The sequence below is a fragment of the Hakea prostrata genome, chromosome 4, assembly GCF_041222555.1.
Source record: "Hakea prostrata isolate BN-2017 chromosome 4, UWA_Hpros_2, whole genome shotgun sequence".
NCBI lineage: Eukaryota > Viridiplantae > Streptophyta > Magnoliopsida > Proteales > Proteaceae > Hakea > Hakea prostrata.
The window spans coordinates 5,515,160-5,532,555 of record NC_142603.1 but is presented as its reverse complement, the minus strand read 5'-3'; the positions used below and the strand labels follow the sequence as shown (position 1 = coordinate 5,532,555).

At 39.9% G+C, this 17,396-nt stretch overlaps 2 protein-coding genes across 4 annotated transcripts in view; both read left to right on the top strand.

The window, feature by feature from the left end:
* The window catches only part of CGL1 (alpha-1,3-mannosyl-glycoprotein beta-1,2-N-acetylglucosaminyltransferase), a 28,252-nt gene extending 19,351 nt beyond the window's left edge, over nucleotides 1-8,901 (top strand). For both annotated transcript variants that reach the window (XM_089151679.1, XM_089151680.1), the window contains 11 exons: nucleotides 105-171; nucleotides 319-387; nucleotides 478-547; nucleotides 681-742; nucleotides 1,487-1,580; nucleotides 1,680-1,770; nucleotides 6,233-6,295; nucleotides 6,394-6,432; nucleotides 6,517-6,687; nucleotides 7,478-7,602; nucleotides 7,749-8,901. In XM_089151679.1, the coding sequence (XP_089007805.1) occupies nucleotides 105-171; nucleotides 319-387; nucleotides 478-547; nucleotides 681-742; nucleotides 1,487-1,580; nucleotides 1,680-1,770; nucleotides 6,233-6,295; nucleotides 6,394-6,432; nucleotides 6,517-6,687; nucleotides 7,478-7,597 (846 nt within the window). In that variant the 3' untranslated portion in view covers nucleotides 7,598-7,602; nucleotides 7,749-8,901. The remainder of the gene's footprint in view (nucleotides 1-104; nucleotides 172-318; nucleotides 388-477; nucleotides 548-680; nucleotides 743-1,486; nucleotides 1,581-1,679; nucleotides 1,771-6,232; nucleotides 6,296-6,393; nucleotides 6,433-6,516; nucleotides 6,688-7,477; nucleotides 7,603-7,748) is intronic.
* A 1,590-nt stretch (nucleotides 8,902-10,491) lies between these two features.
* On the top strand, nucleotides 10,492-17,387 carry LOC149017344 (U-box domain-containing protein 44-like). 2 transcript variants are annotated; one of them, XM_089151676.1, is made up of 5 exons: nucleotides 10,492-11,210; nucleotides 11,820-11,879; nucleotides 12,003-12,572; nucleotides 12,675-12,993; nucleotides 15,560-17,387. In XM_089151676.1, exons 3-5 carry the CDS (start codon nucleotides 12,018-12,020, stop codon nucleotides 17,134-17,136), a joined length of 2,451 nt encoding a protein of 816 aa, XP_089007802.1. In that variant the 5' UTR covers nucleotides 10,492-11,210; nucleotides 11,820-11,879; nucleotides 12,003-12,017; the 3' UTR covers nucleotides 17,137-17,387. The 2 variants fall into 2 exon arrangements, with proteins under 2 accessions (XP_089007802.1, XP_089007803.1); XM_089151677.1 differs by lacking the exon at nucleotides 11,820-11,879.
* The last annotated feature ends 9 nt before the right edge of the window (nucleotides 17,388-17,396 follow it).

Here is a 17,396-nt window from a genome sequence, read left to right as displayed (position 1 = left end):
ATTAGTTCAATCGTCTCTCGCGGCACGTGGAGAATCATAAACTTGTAATACCTGAAATAGCTGACATCAGTTTCTCTGTACTCATTAATCTTAGTTCATTGCAGCATTTGGATCTTCGACCAATGCAAACTGAAAGGCCCGGAGAGTTGATTGCATACTACAAAATTGCAAGTAAGGATTGATTTCTTCTTCTTTAATGTCTGTCTTTTCTTTCTTTCTTTCTTCTTCTTCTCTTCTGTTTTTTTTTTTTTTTTTTGGGGGGGGGGTGTTTCTGTTTACATGACATTATTATTCAGCATTTCAAGCATATTTTTCCAGGTCATTATAAATGGGCACTGGATGAATTGTTTTACAAGCATAATTTCAGCCGGGTAATCATTTTGGAAGGTACAGAAATTCGTTCCCGTATACAGGTATTGTTGTCATCCTATGTGCCTGTTTACTTACATTAAACAACAATCTCTTATTGGAAAACAGATGACATGGAGATTGCCCCAGATTTTTTTGACTATTTTGAGGCAACAGCAGCTCTGCTTGATGATGACAAGTATTTCTCTGTGATGAATTGATGCTTCTTGTGCTTCCCAACCCCCCCTCCCTTTCTCTTTCTTTTTTTTTCTCTCTTTTTCAAGCTTATGGTTCTTGCTAGTTCTTAACAATTCTTGATACTCTACATGAAGGACCATTATGGCTGTGTCTTCTTGGAATGATAATGGGCAGAAGCAGTTTGTGCATGACCCAGGTATGCCCTTGTCCCCTTGACAACAAGAACAATACCATTGATGCACTTCTCTCATTTCCGTTGTTTTAGAAATAGAACAATGATCCTACAACAGAATTTCTGAAAACAACCTCCCTGCAAAGGGGGGATGGAGGCTGCATAGATTATGACCCCACAGTGGCAGGAGCCCCATGCACTGGATTATCATAGTCATATGAACAGCCAAGATTTTCTCAAGAAAAGGGAAACCCATTCTAGTAAGATAGACAATTACCCTTTCTTGGAGTTGAACTTGAACCTCAGGATGGCTTAAAATGCAAAGTGTGTGTAAAGGTGGGAACCTGACTCCTTCCCACATCTAGACAGGTTCACAGGATGCTAACGTCACTTATTTTTGCACTAGTGAACTTTATGCATCTTTCCTATAACTCATGGTGACAGATAAATAAGTTTGGTTCATTTGGAAATTCCACAGAAGATGGATTAATTTGCCTGGTACTATTCCTCTTCTACCAACCTTTTAGTGTTGATTAGGATACCTTTTCTTCATTTAAATCTCCATCTTTAAGGTGTGGTAGTTGTGTGCTGTTTATTCCAGAGGGTAAAAACTGTCTATAACTGCTGACCAATTTACATGGGGATTTCTTTCTTTCCTCATTCTGCATGTTTCCTTGTGTGTATTTCTTCTACCTATCCTACACAATCTTAAGGTTGCTTTCTGAGTATCTTTTAATTAGCTGATCAGCAATTTGATACTTTCTCCAGAGGTTCTTTATCGCTCTGATTTCTTTCCTGGCCTTGGATGGATGTTGTCAAAGTCTACATGGGATGAACTTTCACCAAAGTGGCCTAAGGCATATCCTTCATGCTTTTTCCAACTTTGTTTTTGCCAAGTTGAACTCTTAAATATGTGTTACCATCAATTTTTAAGCAATCTTCCTTGACAAGATTATACATACTGGGACGACTGGTTGAGGTTGAAACAGAATCACCAAGGTCGACAATTTATCCGTCCAGAAGTGTGCAGGACATACAATTTTGGCGAGCATGTGAGTATATTTGTTCACCATTCATGAGTTGGGGTTCGATTCTATCATTTTTACACATTTGGATCTTGGGCTTAATAGTGGTAGCTGGATACTGCAATACTTGATCACTTATTTGTGTCAGTAATTTGAATCTAAAAAAACTGTTGTTACTCTTTTTTTTTATTTTTTAGTTTCTATTGGCACTCTTGTTTATATGTAATCATGTGCTCAGCACTGTGTTTGAGGTTATAAGCTAATTCAAACCCGGGTGCTCCTTGAAACAGAAACTGTACTTGGATTACAAATACTAATTTCTTTTTAAATGACTGAATACAACTTTCCTGACCCAGTAGCCATTGTAGACTCCTAAGTTTTGGTGTTTGAACTTGTACAAAGTACAGGAATGGTATCATCCTATTCGTACTCTAATTGACTGTTAGGACTTTAGGATGAGGCCATGTGGAGGAGAGAGAGAATTAGGGTTAGTTGAGGGGGTAATAAATAGAGGGACAATTGAGTGGAGAGGGATGGAATTATTATGTGAGAGTTTTCTTGGGCAGCCGTAGGCTGAAGGGCACTGTAAAGTGTGGGGGTGACTGACACCGTTAAAACCATCTCTATCATTGTTAATTCTTGTATTTTCGTATTAATTTTCAGAGGTATTAGTAGGCACTAATCAACTAGTATCAGAGCAGTTCGATCCTAGAGAAACGATGGTATTGCCGCTGTTTTCAGGCGCAGAGGATGTGCAAAGATGGCTTCTTGAGATCTTGTTGTTTTGCTGGGAACGCCGCATCGAGGATAACCAACGGTTAGGCATAGCTCTCCAACACTTGGAGGGAGACACATTGGATTGGGTATATGAAAGGTCTTGGCCGGAGTTTACTTGGGCGAGCTTCAGGAAGGTGCTAGTTATTGATTTCGGTGATGGGAAGAATGCAAAGCTTCCTTGTATCGAATCTGCATCAGTTCTTGGAGAGGAGGAATCGCAAAACCACCCTGTAAAGTCAATAGATGAGGCGGTGGAAGTTGCAGCCGATGGGGATGAGTCTCGCCGAGCATGGAGAAGAGAGAAGAAGAGCGGGAGAGGCTCAGGTATCGATGCCTACCAGATTAAAGTTGTGGAGGAGAGAGATCATGCCATTGAATTGAAGAAGAAGAAGGTTCGAAGAATGCCAGAGACAATCGCTGGAAAGCTACAGACAGCGGCGAAGAATTCTGTTTGCAGGAAAGGAAGAAGACGATGGAGTTTGAGGGTTTTTGGGGTTAGTGTGGCTCACCTCAAACCGGGTCGTTGGTTTGGTCCAAACCCTATGGGCCAAAGATTGTATTATTTGGGCCACATTCAGTTATGCTTCGTCTCAAACATAGGGCCCAAACAAACCCAATACAAAGATTGGGCCGCTAGATCCCCAAAGAAACCCCCTTGGGTCAAGCCCATTCCGTTAAACCCTAGCCCATTGTATTTCATTAACCCAATATCCCTCCCATATTTCTTAACCCACGATTTTAAGTGTTTAAGCCTAGCCCATTCGAAAGAATTATTTTGGGCCCATTCCATCAAGCCAATGCCCAACCCATTCATCTTAACCCATGGATTTAAACGGTGACGCTTAACTGATCCAAAAGTAACACTATGGGCTCAGCCCACTTTATTAACAAGCCCAGCCCATCCTTTTATCGGATACCCAGCCTATCCTATTCGTCCCATGGGTTTACATACTTAAACCCAACCACTACAACGGATCCACTATGGGACTGGCACATTTCATTACACCAAAAGGTCCAAAACCCATTCACTTTCATTACCACTTTGGGCCTAAATAATCTCACACAGTCAAGAAACCAAACCCAAACCAGTCCAAACCAACCACTTACTGAACTAGGGCCTGATCGAGCCACCAAATGGGGAAATCGTTGTTTTCAACCTCGCAGAATCGAGACTGCACGCAGGCTCTGTGAGAGTTGCAGCGGTGCGATGAGGGTTGATTTCGTTGTCGGCGACAGAAATTTCCAGACCAAGCGCTTCGCTCCAAGTCTTGATGCTATTTCCCAAGTCTCTTCGCAGCTTTGTTTTGGGACTGTCGCACAGAGGACTGATTGCCAGTTTGGGGCATTATTACTGAGGGGGCTGCTCGTGAGGAGGAGGCGCAAGAACCCGAGATTCCTCACAGGGTTATTTTCGTTCGCAAAGGGGGAGGATGCCAGGATTGCGATGCTTGTTGACTGTTTTCGAACTATCTACAATTCCATTGCCTCATTCCTCTCAGACTCTAGCATTCTGAACCAGAAATGTTTTTGATGCTGAATATGGGGTTATCACTAGGGGTATATTTTGGTCGTGGTGCTCACATACAGACTCACACCGTACTCATACTTCCAGTGGCCATGCTGCAAGGCGACTTTGCGAGGGGGGTACTAGACGACAGCTGTGCCTTGGGCAATGGGTGTGTTATTCAGCCTGGGAGGATTATGCTGAATTAATACTGTTAAGCGGCACCCATAAGACGACTAAACTTCAAAAATTCCATCACCTTGAGGACAAGGTGATTTTCGAGGGGCCGGTAGTTGTTAGGACCCTAGGATGAGGCCATGTGGAGGAGAGAGAGAGAGAGAGAGAATTAGGGTTAGTTGAGGGGAAAATAAATAGAGGGACAATTGAGTGGAGAGGGATGGAATTATTATGTGAGAGTGTTTTCTTGGGCAGCTGTAGGCTGAAGGGTACCGTGAGGTGTGGGGGTGACTGGCACCCTTAAAACCAGCTCTATCATTGTTAATTCTTGTATTTTCGTATTAATTTTCAGAGGTATTAGTAGGTACTTATCATTGACCAACAAGGAACCATCTACCCTTTACTTTCTTATAAATTAATACTTCAAAATTTTTCTACCTACTCTTTGCTTGAGCCAGATTTGCTATGGTATCCATTTCAATTCCAATTGATTATTGATGTAGCCAGGAAACAGTTTTTTTGGCTAAAATTTTGAAATTGTTTTAGGTGTATTAGTATGAAATATTTTAAGAATTAAAAAAAATAAAATCCATCTGTTAGTTCAGTTTCTGAGAATCGATTCTCTGTATTTCTTTGGTATGGGTGTTGGTGGTGGTGGTAGTGGTGGTGGTGAGAGTGAGACCATTGCGAGAAGGGTGATTGTTTTATTTTTTTAACATGGAATTACTACTTTGCCTATCAAAATTAACCATGTCCTCATTAAAATCATGTGAAATCAACTGAAATAGAAATTCTAAACAGCTCCTTATCTATTTCAGGATTTCTATTCCACTTCATTTCTACTTAACTGAAATTAAGTGTAAAATCGGACAAAAAAGTGTCTGAAATATAAATGGCTCCCTGAAATTAAAATGGAAATCATACCAAATCCAGTCTTAAAACTTGTTACACCAACAACTGTAATCTCATTAAGGTAGAATTTCTTTGTTATTTGCTGCTAAACACTGTTCTCACTTCAGGTCCTAAGCAGGGATTTCCTGATTTTGTTCGGGATCCTTTTAAGAGAAATTTTTTATTGGCAGCACTTTGGCTGCGAAGCTCTGTCACAGGTTCAGTGAGTTAGCTAGACAGGCAGAGAATTAATCTCAGTCAAGTAGCTAGTAATGAGACCAAACAAGCCTGCATTCCTGCCTGTCTTCAGTAATCGCAGATCCAAAAGAAGTTCTGCTAGTTACTCCTGGTTCCCATGGCAAGGTTTAGTCCTGGCTTCTTTTCTGCTCAATCTTCGACCTTACTCCTCATAGAACCTATCTAGTACCTGTAGTCAAGAGGGAGGGCATTGGTGAAATGGGAAGGTTGCTTCATTGATGACCTAGTGGTCATGGGTTCAAGTCAGGACTGTCGGGCTGCATACCTTATGAACCTCCCCAGAACCCACAGTGACTGGATCCTCTTGCACCGGGTAAAGCATTCTCTTACCTAGTACATGTGCTTGAAGTAAGCAGAATCTTGTCTCTCTTCCTTCTCTTTGCTTAAATTATGGCTTGCTTTATAAGCTATTTATGCTTGTTATGCACTACTGGCATGAGAACTAAATAAGACACAGAGCGACAGAGGTGGTGTGTACTTTCTCTCAGTGAGCACATGTACGGTGGGTTCATGTATGTGTTATTATGCTTGGGGTTTACCTTTATGTCCTTGTGCTATCTAGCAATGTAGGCTTAGTGCGCAAGGTTATTCTCTTAATTTTTTTTTATTTCTTCTTTTTTTTTTACTGTAACCAGAATTAAACATCTTTTATCATAAATGCATCTACCATAGGGGAGAGAAGACACTTCACTTTCATGCAATCTCTCCATCTGGTCTCTCTCTTTCTTTTCTTTGGTTATCTTCTAGGTGCAGAAATCACAAGTGGTGTAGGTGACCTCCAGATTTGCAATTACTTCATTCCATATGCACCTTTAATCACTTCTTAGCCTTGGAGTGGTCAACACTTTTTTCTCATGACAGCTGCCTTGGGATTATTTGCAGGGTTCTAGTATGGGGCAGTTCTTTAAACAGTATTTGGAGCCCATTAAACTTAATGATGTCCATGTAGGTAGAAGTTATCTTTAATATTTCATTTGCCTTATCTGAGTTTTAGATTCTGGATGTTAATCACTTGATTTTGTTTTGGTCCAATCTCCGTGAAGGTTGGTTGGAAATCAATGGATCTCAGCTACTTGAGGGAGGTAAAAACACATACTGGTGTAATTGCTAGATGTTTTTTTTTATTATATATTTGGGCTCAACTGTTCTTGTTTTCCTTTCAACAGGACAAGTATTTAAGACATTTTGCTGAGATGGTGCAAAATGCCAAGCCCATCCATGGAACTGATGTTGTATTGAAGGCATATAACATAGATGGAGATGTTCGCATTCCATACAGAGATCAGGCTGACTTTGAAAATATTGCACGTCAGTTTGGAATTTTTGAAGAATGGAAGGTAATGCATTTCCATTTTTGTTCTTTCAATAAAACGTGGTTAGGGGTCCTGAATTTTTTTCCAAATGTTTGGTTGAATTTCTAACTTAGAGCTCCCCTGTCATAAATATGTTTTGCCTTTCAGCAATAAAGTGATAAGATACTGATGGTGAATGAAATTGGCCCTGTGGTCAGAATCTATTATTCTGACCCATTTTAACAATGCTAACATAATCAATGTTCTTTTTTATTTTTTTGGGTGGGATCAATAACATGATCAAGGTATTGAACAGTGGGATTTGTCTATAATAAGAAATGTCAATAATTCTCTTTCTAACAGATGTATGAATCACTTATCTCAGTTAATAGTTATAGCCATGATAGGTGGGTTTTAATACAAATTGTCATTCTGACTGAAGCACCAAACCTACTTCAGTTTTTCTGCCTTTAAAAGGGGACATCTTTTATGGAAGTGTTGTAACATGTGAAGATTTAAGTAAGTAGGTGAAACATGTATTCATCATGATTCATGACTGAAAAATATGTCTAACCCGATGGCCCCTTGTATGAAAAAGTTTGGTTTTATTCACCCAAAAGGAAAATAAAATTTGGTTTTGTGATTTGGATAAGTAGTTTTTTTTTTTTTTGGTGGATGAATAAATGCTTTGGATAATTACTATACAGTTCTGACACTTTGCGGCAAAACCACTACTTTGATGCGTAACCTAAAAAATATTCTTATGGGATTGCTTCAGAGAAATCTGTAACTCTAAATCCTTTTCTTTTTTCAAAACCCCCTTTCCTCTTTCTAGGATGGTATCCCAAGAACAGCATACAGAGGAGTTGTAGTTTTCCGGTATCAAACTCCAAGGCGCATATTCCTTGTTGGCCCCGATTCTCACAGGCAGCTTGGAATCAAATCTGCTGTATAGCAAAGGTAATGATCATCTCTTTTTCCATATCAATGCCCAGTTTCATTTTTTATTTGAGCTGCTTGCAATATCACGAGTAGTCTTGTTTTCTCACAAAAAGCACCTTGTCTGTCAAGTAGCTTAATGATTTTCCTTTCTTGTTGAGGATTAGAAGGATCTGCAAACTAAGAAAGTAGTTGATAATATGAAGGATTCCCTGTGAAGAATGATAGATTGAAGTCTGAGATGCATTCAGAAGAAGGAAAAAAAAAAGGGGAAGTCTAAGATACAGAAGCTTACGAGGAATAAGAGCCAGCTCTGATATGAAGGATGTAAGTTCTTGTAACCCAGATGTACTAGGAATATCCTACTCAAAAAGTTTTGTACGTACTAGTTGACGCACCATTGATCTGCAATTCAACTTCAAATATCTTTCCTCATGCTGTGGGTATGATGTCAATGTATCTCAATTCAGCAGGGGGAAAAAATCTGGTGCAAGTTTTTTTCTTTTTTCCTCCTGATTTCGTTACCCAAATCATTGAAATCAATCTTAATACCATTCAGGTTGAGGCCAAATTGATTATATTGTTTCATGAAGTCACATTTTTGCCCTGTAATGCACACAGGAAAAGAGAAAAGAGAAGAGAGAAAAGACTGTAATATTAAATATTGTAGTAGATGGAATTTATAATGTTTGTTATTTATATTCCACAATACAACTGTATGAATTGTATAATCATTATGCTTTTTATATGACCTAAATCTAGTGTAGTTCAGACTTCCTATTCAAAAACAGGTTGGATCTGCAATGCAGATGCTCAATACTTTTGAATGATACATATTTATCTTGCAAGTGGATGACAATTTCAAAATTAGTGAGTAGCTGGTGGCCAAAATGTGGCAAGAATCTTCTGGTTGGTCATATAGCCATTGCAATTTCTTATTTTTCTGTAACCATTGCATCAATGTGGGATCTTAATGATAGTGTTTGGCATGGCTGGTTTTTTCATTTCACAGGAAGAGTTCTAATAAAATCATTTGCTTTTGTGTCTAGGTGAAAGAACCACTTGACCAAGCAGTTTTCTTTTGCTTTGAAAAAATCACGTTCAAAGGTATCTTATGTTTTATGGAGACAAGTTGACACATAACAATATACAGACTCAAACCTCCCATCCTCATATTTTCTAACCCTCATTGGTGCATATATGCAGATTACTTCTTTTACTCTCTCGGAAGTCCCCTCTAGGTATTATGTTGGAGGTTCTAATTTGTTTGCTTAAAGCTGAATGTTATTTCCAATTTTACTTTTTTTTTGCAATTTCCCTACCCATATTTGGCCTCGGTTTTTTCGATTCTCCACTCCATCTCCGTGCCTTCTAGCCGACCCCCTCCACCGGCTTCCACGCCGCCTGCTTATGGGCTGCCTTAGCTTCAAGCCGACTTCTTCTGCAATTCTCAATTGCCGCCTCTACTTCCCCCTAACAAGGAGATGATCTAGAAACTCTCTGCGCACCCTCCCTATGTGATATCTTTGATCTATTTTGTTAGCATTCAGAGATAGATTACGTCGTTATTATGTGATTGAGAAGCGTGAGAAAAGGACATACACCTCCCTTGATAACCCCTCCTCCTCTGCCTTCTCTTCTCGTTGAACCTGCCTCTCCCACTACGTCCCAAACTCATGACCGTCTCACCAACCTTCCTTCACCATTGACCACTTCCAGCTTTGTCAATGGGGCCAATAATGCATGCGTTTTGTGTATTTTCTTGCACCAAACAACAAAATAATAAGCGAGTCTGGTTTGGCCTTGAGAAAGGATTTGAGAAATTTCCTACCGGTCAAGACACGTAAACATCCCCATCCACATTTTATTTAGGAGAATAAATAATCCTTGGATGGCCAGCATCATATTTAATTCAGCTGTAATTTACCCAAAAGTAAATTAATATTGATCAAATCAGCTAAATCTAAGAGACGAATTAATTCACAATTTGGTCTAATCAAGCCCAAACTGGAATTTTCGATGGTCAAAAGTCGTGAAAATAGAAGACTCGAATGGTCAAATTTTAAAAGGAAAGTCAAAACTCCAAAGTCAACAAAATGTAGGTGAATTAGTAGTAGGAAAACTTTCATTTCAGTCCTAAATGTAGATCCAAATTGCAGACCGTTCCACACGTTTTGGTCATTGGTACCAATGAGACAGAAAGGTGAAGGTGTTTAGTTTGTGTTAGTCTAATCAGAGATTATCAGTCCTTTGTCTTCTGTTTGGTAAAAACATCAGGGATTATTAGTCCATTCAATTATGTCAACCAGGAACTACCCTTTCAGTGAAGGGAATGATCTGGCACTGTTCTGAGAAATCCAAATCCATATTTTGATTCTGGTCAATTCAAGAATCATGGGAGCTTAATTTTCAAAAATTCAATAATCTTGTCTGGTTAAAGCCAGGAGAAGATTTCTCTGTTGGTAGACATAAATAGGGGATGGAGTAGTAGCGCCGCTCAATATGTAGACTTTCAAGTTTGACCTGTGCAAGCACTAGTCCTGTGAATTACTAGCGCAAACACTGACCTGTCAAATAGTGCTATTGAGGTTGGTATAGTCTGCAAAGTCTGGGGCGATTCCATGCCTAATTCAAATGCATACAATTGACCGATGATGGAATTCATTCAAACCGCGTGAGAGTGAGCTTGAAATTGAAACTACTAAACCATTACACCCGGTGGTCCACGAGAAAGACACCAACATGAAAGCAATAAAACAAAGTAACATTGTAAATTGTATGGGAGGGAAGGATCCATCGGTCTTTCCAGCATTTTCTTACGAACTTTCCAAGCTTTTGGGCAAAAGTATAAATCATTATTGGTGGTGAAACTGTAACTCTGGAGTCGATTTGAGAAAAGTTCTACAGTGCTTGGGATTGCATTCGAACGCCCCTGGTAAATGGCGACTAGAGTGGGGTTTTGGTTAACCCTTCAAAAATGTGAAAACACCCAAATGGTGCCAAGCCGTTATTTCTACAGTTCTTCTTGTTTCTTAAATTTCTGATTATTTTTTAGTATTCGATGAAGTTTGATTTCATTCATTCTTGGTGGGTGTTCTTTTCTTTTGGGATATTTTAATGGGTATCCCTTAATCTTCCCAGTGTAACAGTGGCAGCCGAAGCTGGTGTTTGTTGAAGTCTTGGACTAGTTGATTGGGTGGTCGTGGCTCCACATTTTTGCTTTCGTCAGTCTCTTACATCTTAAATTTCTCTGTCTCTGGTCTATTTGTATTGTAAGGTGAATGGAAGACCATTGGCTTTCGAGTCAAATCTCTTCATTTTCTTCTTTACTTCAAGTTTTTGTTTCTTTCATCTGTGTTTACGGCTCTCTTTCTTCCTCTTCTCTTCGTCGTTTCGGACCAACTGTTTCAGCACGGAAGAGTCGCAGAAGCCCTAGGGCCTTAAACTCAACTTTCGAGCCCAGTCAACCAGTATTATTAATCGTTTCACGTTCACTGCATTTTTTTTTGAGGTGGATTTGTATTCGTTCTGAAGGCTAAAAGCTGACAGTTATGGCTCAAAAATCGTACTCATGAAATCAAGACTAGGGTTTCTCGAGATATATTCGCTGATTTGAAGGATAGAGCCAGGTATGCTGCTGTTGTTTGTGCTTATCTTTCATGCTTCTCATGATTCTTTGGAAAAAAATTGCCCTTCCCCTTCACGATGTCTCTGCTTCATTAGTTCTCTCTGTAAAGCAGTTCTTCTGCAACGCAAGCTTCCATGCTATCTCATACTTATGGTCGAAACTGAATTAGAATACTTCCCTTTTTTTATTCCATGTAGCCGAACTCTTCTTAAGTTTGTTGGAGTCTTGTTGCTTTTGATTACTAAGCTGTGAGTTCTCCAATTAGTTGTTTGGAGTGATTTACTTGGCATAATAAATTTTCTGGTCACGAGTGAGGAAGATACCGATGGGGCACTGTCAGTATAATCGCCATCGACCTTCAATTTGTGTTGCTAGTGAATTGAATTCTTTTCTGTATGAACGTGGTGAAATAGCTGTTTTCAATCAACCATTATTGGGAAACTGGAGTCCAATCAACTTATGATTAAGTCCTTCACAGTGCGTACAGCCCAATCAAATTAATCATAATTGCTAAACTAGAGTCCCATATTTTACTTCCCTTGTTGTACTGGCTGAAAAGTCTAATCTTCACCCTTCCCTTCAGATTTTCATTTATGATTCTATGGTGTAGGTGCGTGGTAAGGCTGGGTTGAGTGTGTTTCCTTCTAATACGTTGGCAATTTGATCAAAGGTGAAGCAAGTGGAATGGACTATCTAGTGCTTTATGTTTATGGAGCTGACTGATATTTTTCTACTCTAATTTGTTGGCATATATCTGCTCTTGATTGAGTTTAATATTTCTTGATTGACATAGGCGTTCCTTTAAGAGATGGCTGAAAGCTGGTCTGCAAGTTATGACCCTGGTAGCCAGTCTGATGAAAGCACTCAGTTGGAAAGGACACACATTGAGCCTATTTACGATTCATTTGTTTGTCCTCTCACAAAACAAGTAATGCGTGATCCTGTTACCATAGAAAATGGGCAAACTTTTGAGCGAGATGCAATTGAAAGGTGGTTCAAGGAATGCAGGGAGAGTAGAAGAAAACCTGTTTGCCCATTGACTCAAAAAGAACTAAAAAGTACTGATCTGAACCCTAGCACGGCGCTACGTAACACAATTGAAGAATGGACAACAAGGAATGAAGCTGCACTGCTTGATATTGCTCGCAGATCACTATCTCAGGGAAATTCAGAACGTGATATTCTGCAGGCCTTGAAGTATATTCAGCACATGTGCCAGAAGAGCAGATCAAATAAACATGTCATTCGAACGACAGGGCTGATACCAATGATTGTTGCCATGTTGAAGAGCAGCAGTCGGAGAGTACGGTGTAGGACTCTAGAAACCCTTCGTATTGTTGCAGAAGAGGACTCAGATAATAAGGTTGTCTACAGGTTGCCAGTTTTCTTTGTAGAGTTCCTTGTATCATCCCAGGAATTAATACTGTTACTTCCAGTTTTCTCAACACATTTTCTTCTTTAACAGGAAGTGATGGCTGAAGGAGACACTGTGCGCACTATTGTTAAGTTCTTGTCTCATGAACAGTCCATGGAGAGGGAGGAGGCTGTATCTTTGCTACATGAACTCTCAAAGTCAGATCTTCTGTGTGAAAAGATTGGCGCTGTCAATGGAGCAATTCTTATATTAGTTGGGATGTCAAGCGGCAACTCAGAGAATTTGGAGAATACACCGACTGTTGAGAAAGCAGACATGACCCTGGAAAATTTGGAGAAGTGTGAGACAAATGTGCTGCAGATGGCGGAATATGGTAGATTGCTGCCTCTTCTTACACGAATTCTTGAAGGTGCTTCTTTGATCTTTAATCCTTCTCATTTCATTGCTTCTTGCTCTCCTATAGATGAATCAACAAGAAAGTACCTTGTTTTCAATAGCAATTTTGGAATATCTCCTCGCTCTTAATTTTTAAACTTAAAGTGGGAGTGTGAGACATTAATGTAGACCAGCAGCTAGTGGTAACCAGTCTACAACAGGATCATAAACTTCAGTTCAGTCACATTAAATACTTTTATCCCTTCTCAGATTTGCAGGAAATTTCAGAATAATAAACTTAAACACAAGAAATCAATGATGGGAAGAAGAAGAAGGATAGTCTTTCTCAGACTAAGGTCTCTCACCTACAACCTCTCATGTTGCTTGGGTTTCTCGCTAGTGGCATCTCACCCACCCTTTCATTGGAGCAAAGCCCGATTTTCTTCCACCCCCACCAAAAAAATAATTATTCAATCTCATTAATCAAATTCATATATAAAGCTGTAACTACTAACAGGCTTTCTATAGAAGACTTAGAAACAGGAACTATAAAAAGGGAACGCATAACTCAATTCTTAACTAATAAGATAACATAAAATTAACTAGGAAACTAAATTAACATAAAAAATGACTCAAAATAAGACTAACTAATAATATTCCCATTTTCTTACTTTCCACCCATATTTTTTACCCAATAAACTGGCCTATTACAAAGAAACCCATGCAACCAAAGGCCCAGTACCTACAAAACCAAACCCAAATCTTATTTCCAATAAAAAAAATAACAAGCTCTCTACTTGGTTTATCTGCTTCTATTCTCCCCTATTTGGGGAAAAGAAGGTCATCCACAAGTTTGGTAGAGATATTGTACCAGATTTGCATGATTATCCTTCAATAGGAAGTGGAATTCTGCAACCATTTACTCCATCTGTCAATCCCTCCTTGGTTCTGATGCCAAATTCGTGTTTTTTTCTTATTTCTTTTGTGGGGTTTTGTGTTTTTGTTCTTTCTTTTTTTATTATATTTTTAATTTTGGGGGGGGGGGGTTGTTTTGGAGAAAGGGTTAACAACTCTAAAACCCTTCTGGGTGAGATCCAAGTCAAAATCCTACTCATATAGAAGTCCCCAACTTGACTGAAAACTTTATCCTCTCAGAATAACAGCAAATTTTGTGGAGCAATGGCTGATGTTAAGGATATGAAACCCCTCAAAAATGTGAATTATTCGATTAGTGGTTTGGAAGCAATTTGGGAAAGCATGATTTCACAAGTGGAGACCCCAGAAACTCCGAAACTGAAGTTAAATCAAATCAAGCCAATGGAGTATGAGTCTATGGGAACTCAGTTTGATGGCTAGATAGGAAGTAACTAGGGAAGCAGAATTCTGAAGTCTCAAAATTTCAGGTATGGAGGTATTTGGTAGTAATCAAATGACAGAACCGAAGTACTCCAACAGAAGATTGGTCTTTGGTTTGTAGATCAAATGATGGGTGATGAAATAAGTCTGGAAAAAGAGCACCAGATTGAACAATGATCCAGAGTTTAAACTCAGATTCAGGAATTACTAAAATTGGGGGCTGATATATAGTAAGACAGAATCTGGATTCAAACAAGATAAGCAACTAACAATAACAATCAGAAAACTAAAACACAAACCTGCTGGAGAACTCCAAGACCTAGACCTATTTCAGATGGGTCTCTCATCATCTCTGAGGGCTCAATAGCACTCAGTAATCTAAATTCAATTGTCTGTAACTTGGCTGAAAGCAAACAGTTACAAGCTGAAAACAGAAGTCCTTGTCCAACTACGAATTGGAAAACCATCTCTTACCATGAATAAAAGTTTTTCATTATTGCCGGAAATTAAAAGTAGCTTCTGAACTCTCTACTATGAATTGAAATACCTTAAATTAAAAATTAAAAATAAATAAAAAAGGAAAAGAAAAGAGAAAGAGAAAAAGAAAGATAGAAACAAACAGAGTAGCTAGCTCATGCAAGCTTAAAGACAACGACCCTGCTGGATGGTATAGATTAGGACCATATATGCCAAAATAGGACCTTGGATCAGGGTCCAGCTGTGGCCCTCCTCTTCCAGTGGCTCTACTCTATCCCTGCATGTCTATCTATATCAAGCACTCAATACATGTCTTAGAGATATCACCAATGTATCCCATTCCATTTTTCAATTAGCTTCTCGATAATTGAAGATATGATGACCTCAGAGTAACACAGTGCTTGTCATAGTTCCAGCTATCATCCTCTTGTAGTCGCTTGTTAAATTGCTTATTCTGCACTTTTATTTCTTAGAAGGCCACCAAAGAACTAGGGATTGTTCTCCCTGGTTGGGTAGTATGTTGTCTGTCAGTTTGGATCATCAAAACATGAGTAATGTCTAAATGGTTGGAAAGAAATTTTCCGAGTATCATTCCACTTGCCAGAAACTCAGAAACTAGTTTATTATAAGGGAAAAGTGTTTCTGAGTGAGTGGCAAGGGTTCAGATAAGCCTCTCCCTTATTAGAGTCATGCACTGTAGACATCAATATGGTAAACAATTTTCAATTGCTACTTCTTTACTCTCATTGCATTGGGAATTGACACAGGTCCCCCTGAAACAAATTTATCCATGGCTGCATTCCTCGGTGATCTGGTTCTGAGTAATGATGTGAAGCTCTTTGTGGCCAAAACTATTGGATCATCATTGGTGAATATCATGAGAAGTGGCAATCTGCAGTCAAGAGAAGCCGGCCTGAAGGCTCTCAACCAAATATCATCATATGAGGCAAGTGCAAAGGTGCTTATAGAAGTAGGGATTCTTCCCCCACTTGTCAAGGATCTCTTCGCTGTGGGTGCTAGTCATCTTCCCATGAGGCTTAAAGAGGTCTCTGCAACAGTTTTAGCCAATATTGTGAACTCGGGTTATGACTTCGACTCCATTCCGCTTGGAACTGTCCATCAGACTCTGGTCTCAGAAGACATAATACATAACCTGCTGCATCTTATCAGCAACACTGGTCCGTCCATTGAGTGCAAGCTTCTCCAGGTCCTTGTTGGGCTAACTAATTCAGCCTCGACCGTTCTGAATGTAGTAGCTGCCATTAAAAGCTCTGGTGCCACCATCAGTTTGATTCAGTTCATTGAAACTTCACAGAAGGAAGTTCGTTTGGCCGCGCTGAAACTCTTGCGGAACCTGTCATCACACATGGGTCAAGAGCTGGCTGATGCCCTGCATGGTGCAGCCGGTCAGCTTGGTACCTTGATCAAAGTCATCTCAGATAATAGTGGGATCACAGAAGAACAGTCAGCTGTCATTGGTCTGTTAGCCAACCTTCCAGAAAGGGACCTGAGTCTAACCAGGCAGTTGTTGGATGAAGGTGCCTTTGAATTGGTCATAACCAGGGTTTCAAATGTACGGTATGGATCTACGAGGGGTAGCCGTTTTGTGACTCCATTTCTGGAAGGGCTTGTGCAGGTTTTGTCAAGGTTTACGTTTGTCTTGGCTGATGAGCCCAAAGCTCTTGCCCTTGCCCGTGAGCACAATCTTGCTGCATTGTTCACTGATCTGCTTCAATCAAATGGACTCGATAAAGTACAGTTGGTGTCTGCCATCGCCCTAGTGAACCTATCAGAAGAGTCCAAGCGCCTTACTGTACTGCCAGAACTGCCAAACCCAGGATTTTGTGCTTCAGTGTTTCCTTGTTTTGGCAAGCCTTCAGTCACCACTGGATTGTGTCCTCTCCACCATGGGACCTGTTCAATGAAGGAGACCTTTTGTCTTTTGGAAGGAAAAACTGTGGTAAAGTTGGTGGCATGTTTAGACCACACAAACGAGAATGTAGTTGAGGCTGCCCTTGCAGCACTGTGCACATTGTTAGATGATGATGTTGACATTGAGCAAGGGGTGACAGTTTTGTGCGAGGCAGAGGGAATCAAGCCAATACTCGAGGTCCTACGTGAGAAGAGAACTGAGATTCTGAGACAGCGGGCTGTCTGGGCAGTTGAGAGGATTCTTAGGAATGAAGAAATGGCATATCAAATATCCGGTGATCCAAATGTAAGCACTGCACTGGTTGATTCATTCCAACATGGAGACTATCGAACTCGGCAGATTGCTGAGCGTGCTCTGAAGCATATTGATAAGATACCAACCTTCTCTGGTATATATCAGAAAATAGGGTAATTCTCAAACGGACCAACACAGTGAACCACTACCAGGCGCTTTCTTTTCTTCGCCTCTCATTCCAACAGCCCCCCAGAAGGGTGGTAATGGATGTATGGGCCTTATCTTTTACAAATCCTATAATACACCGTACGAAATTCGAGGCCTATTCCAATTTGCATTGGTTTGCCAACGACCATTATTGTTTCTGGATTTCTTCTTTGTCCATGTTGATTAGTTTTGGAACCCTCCACTTTTGTGTGGGGTTAGGGGTGGGGAGT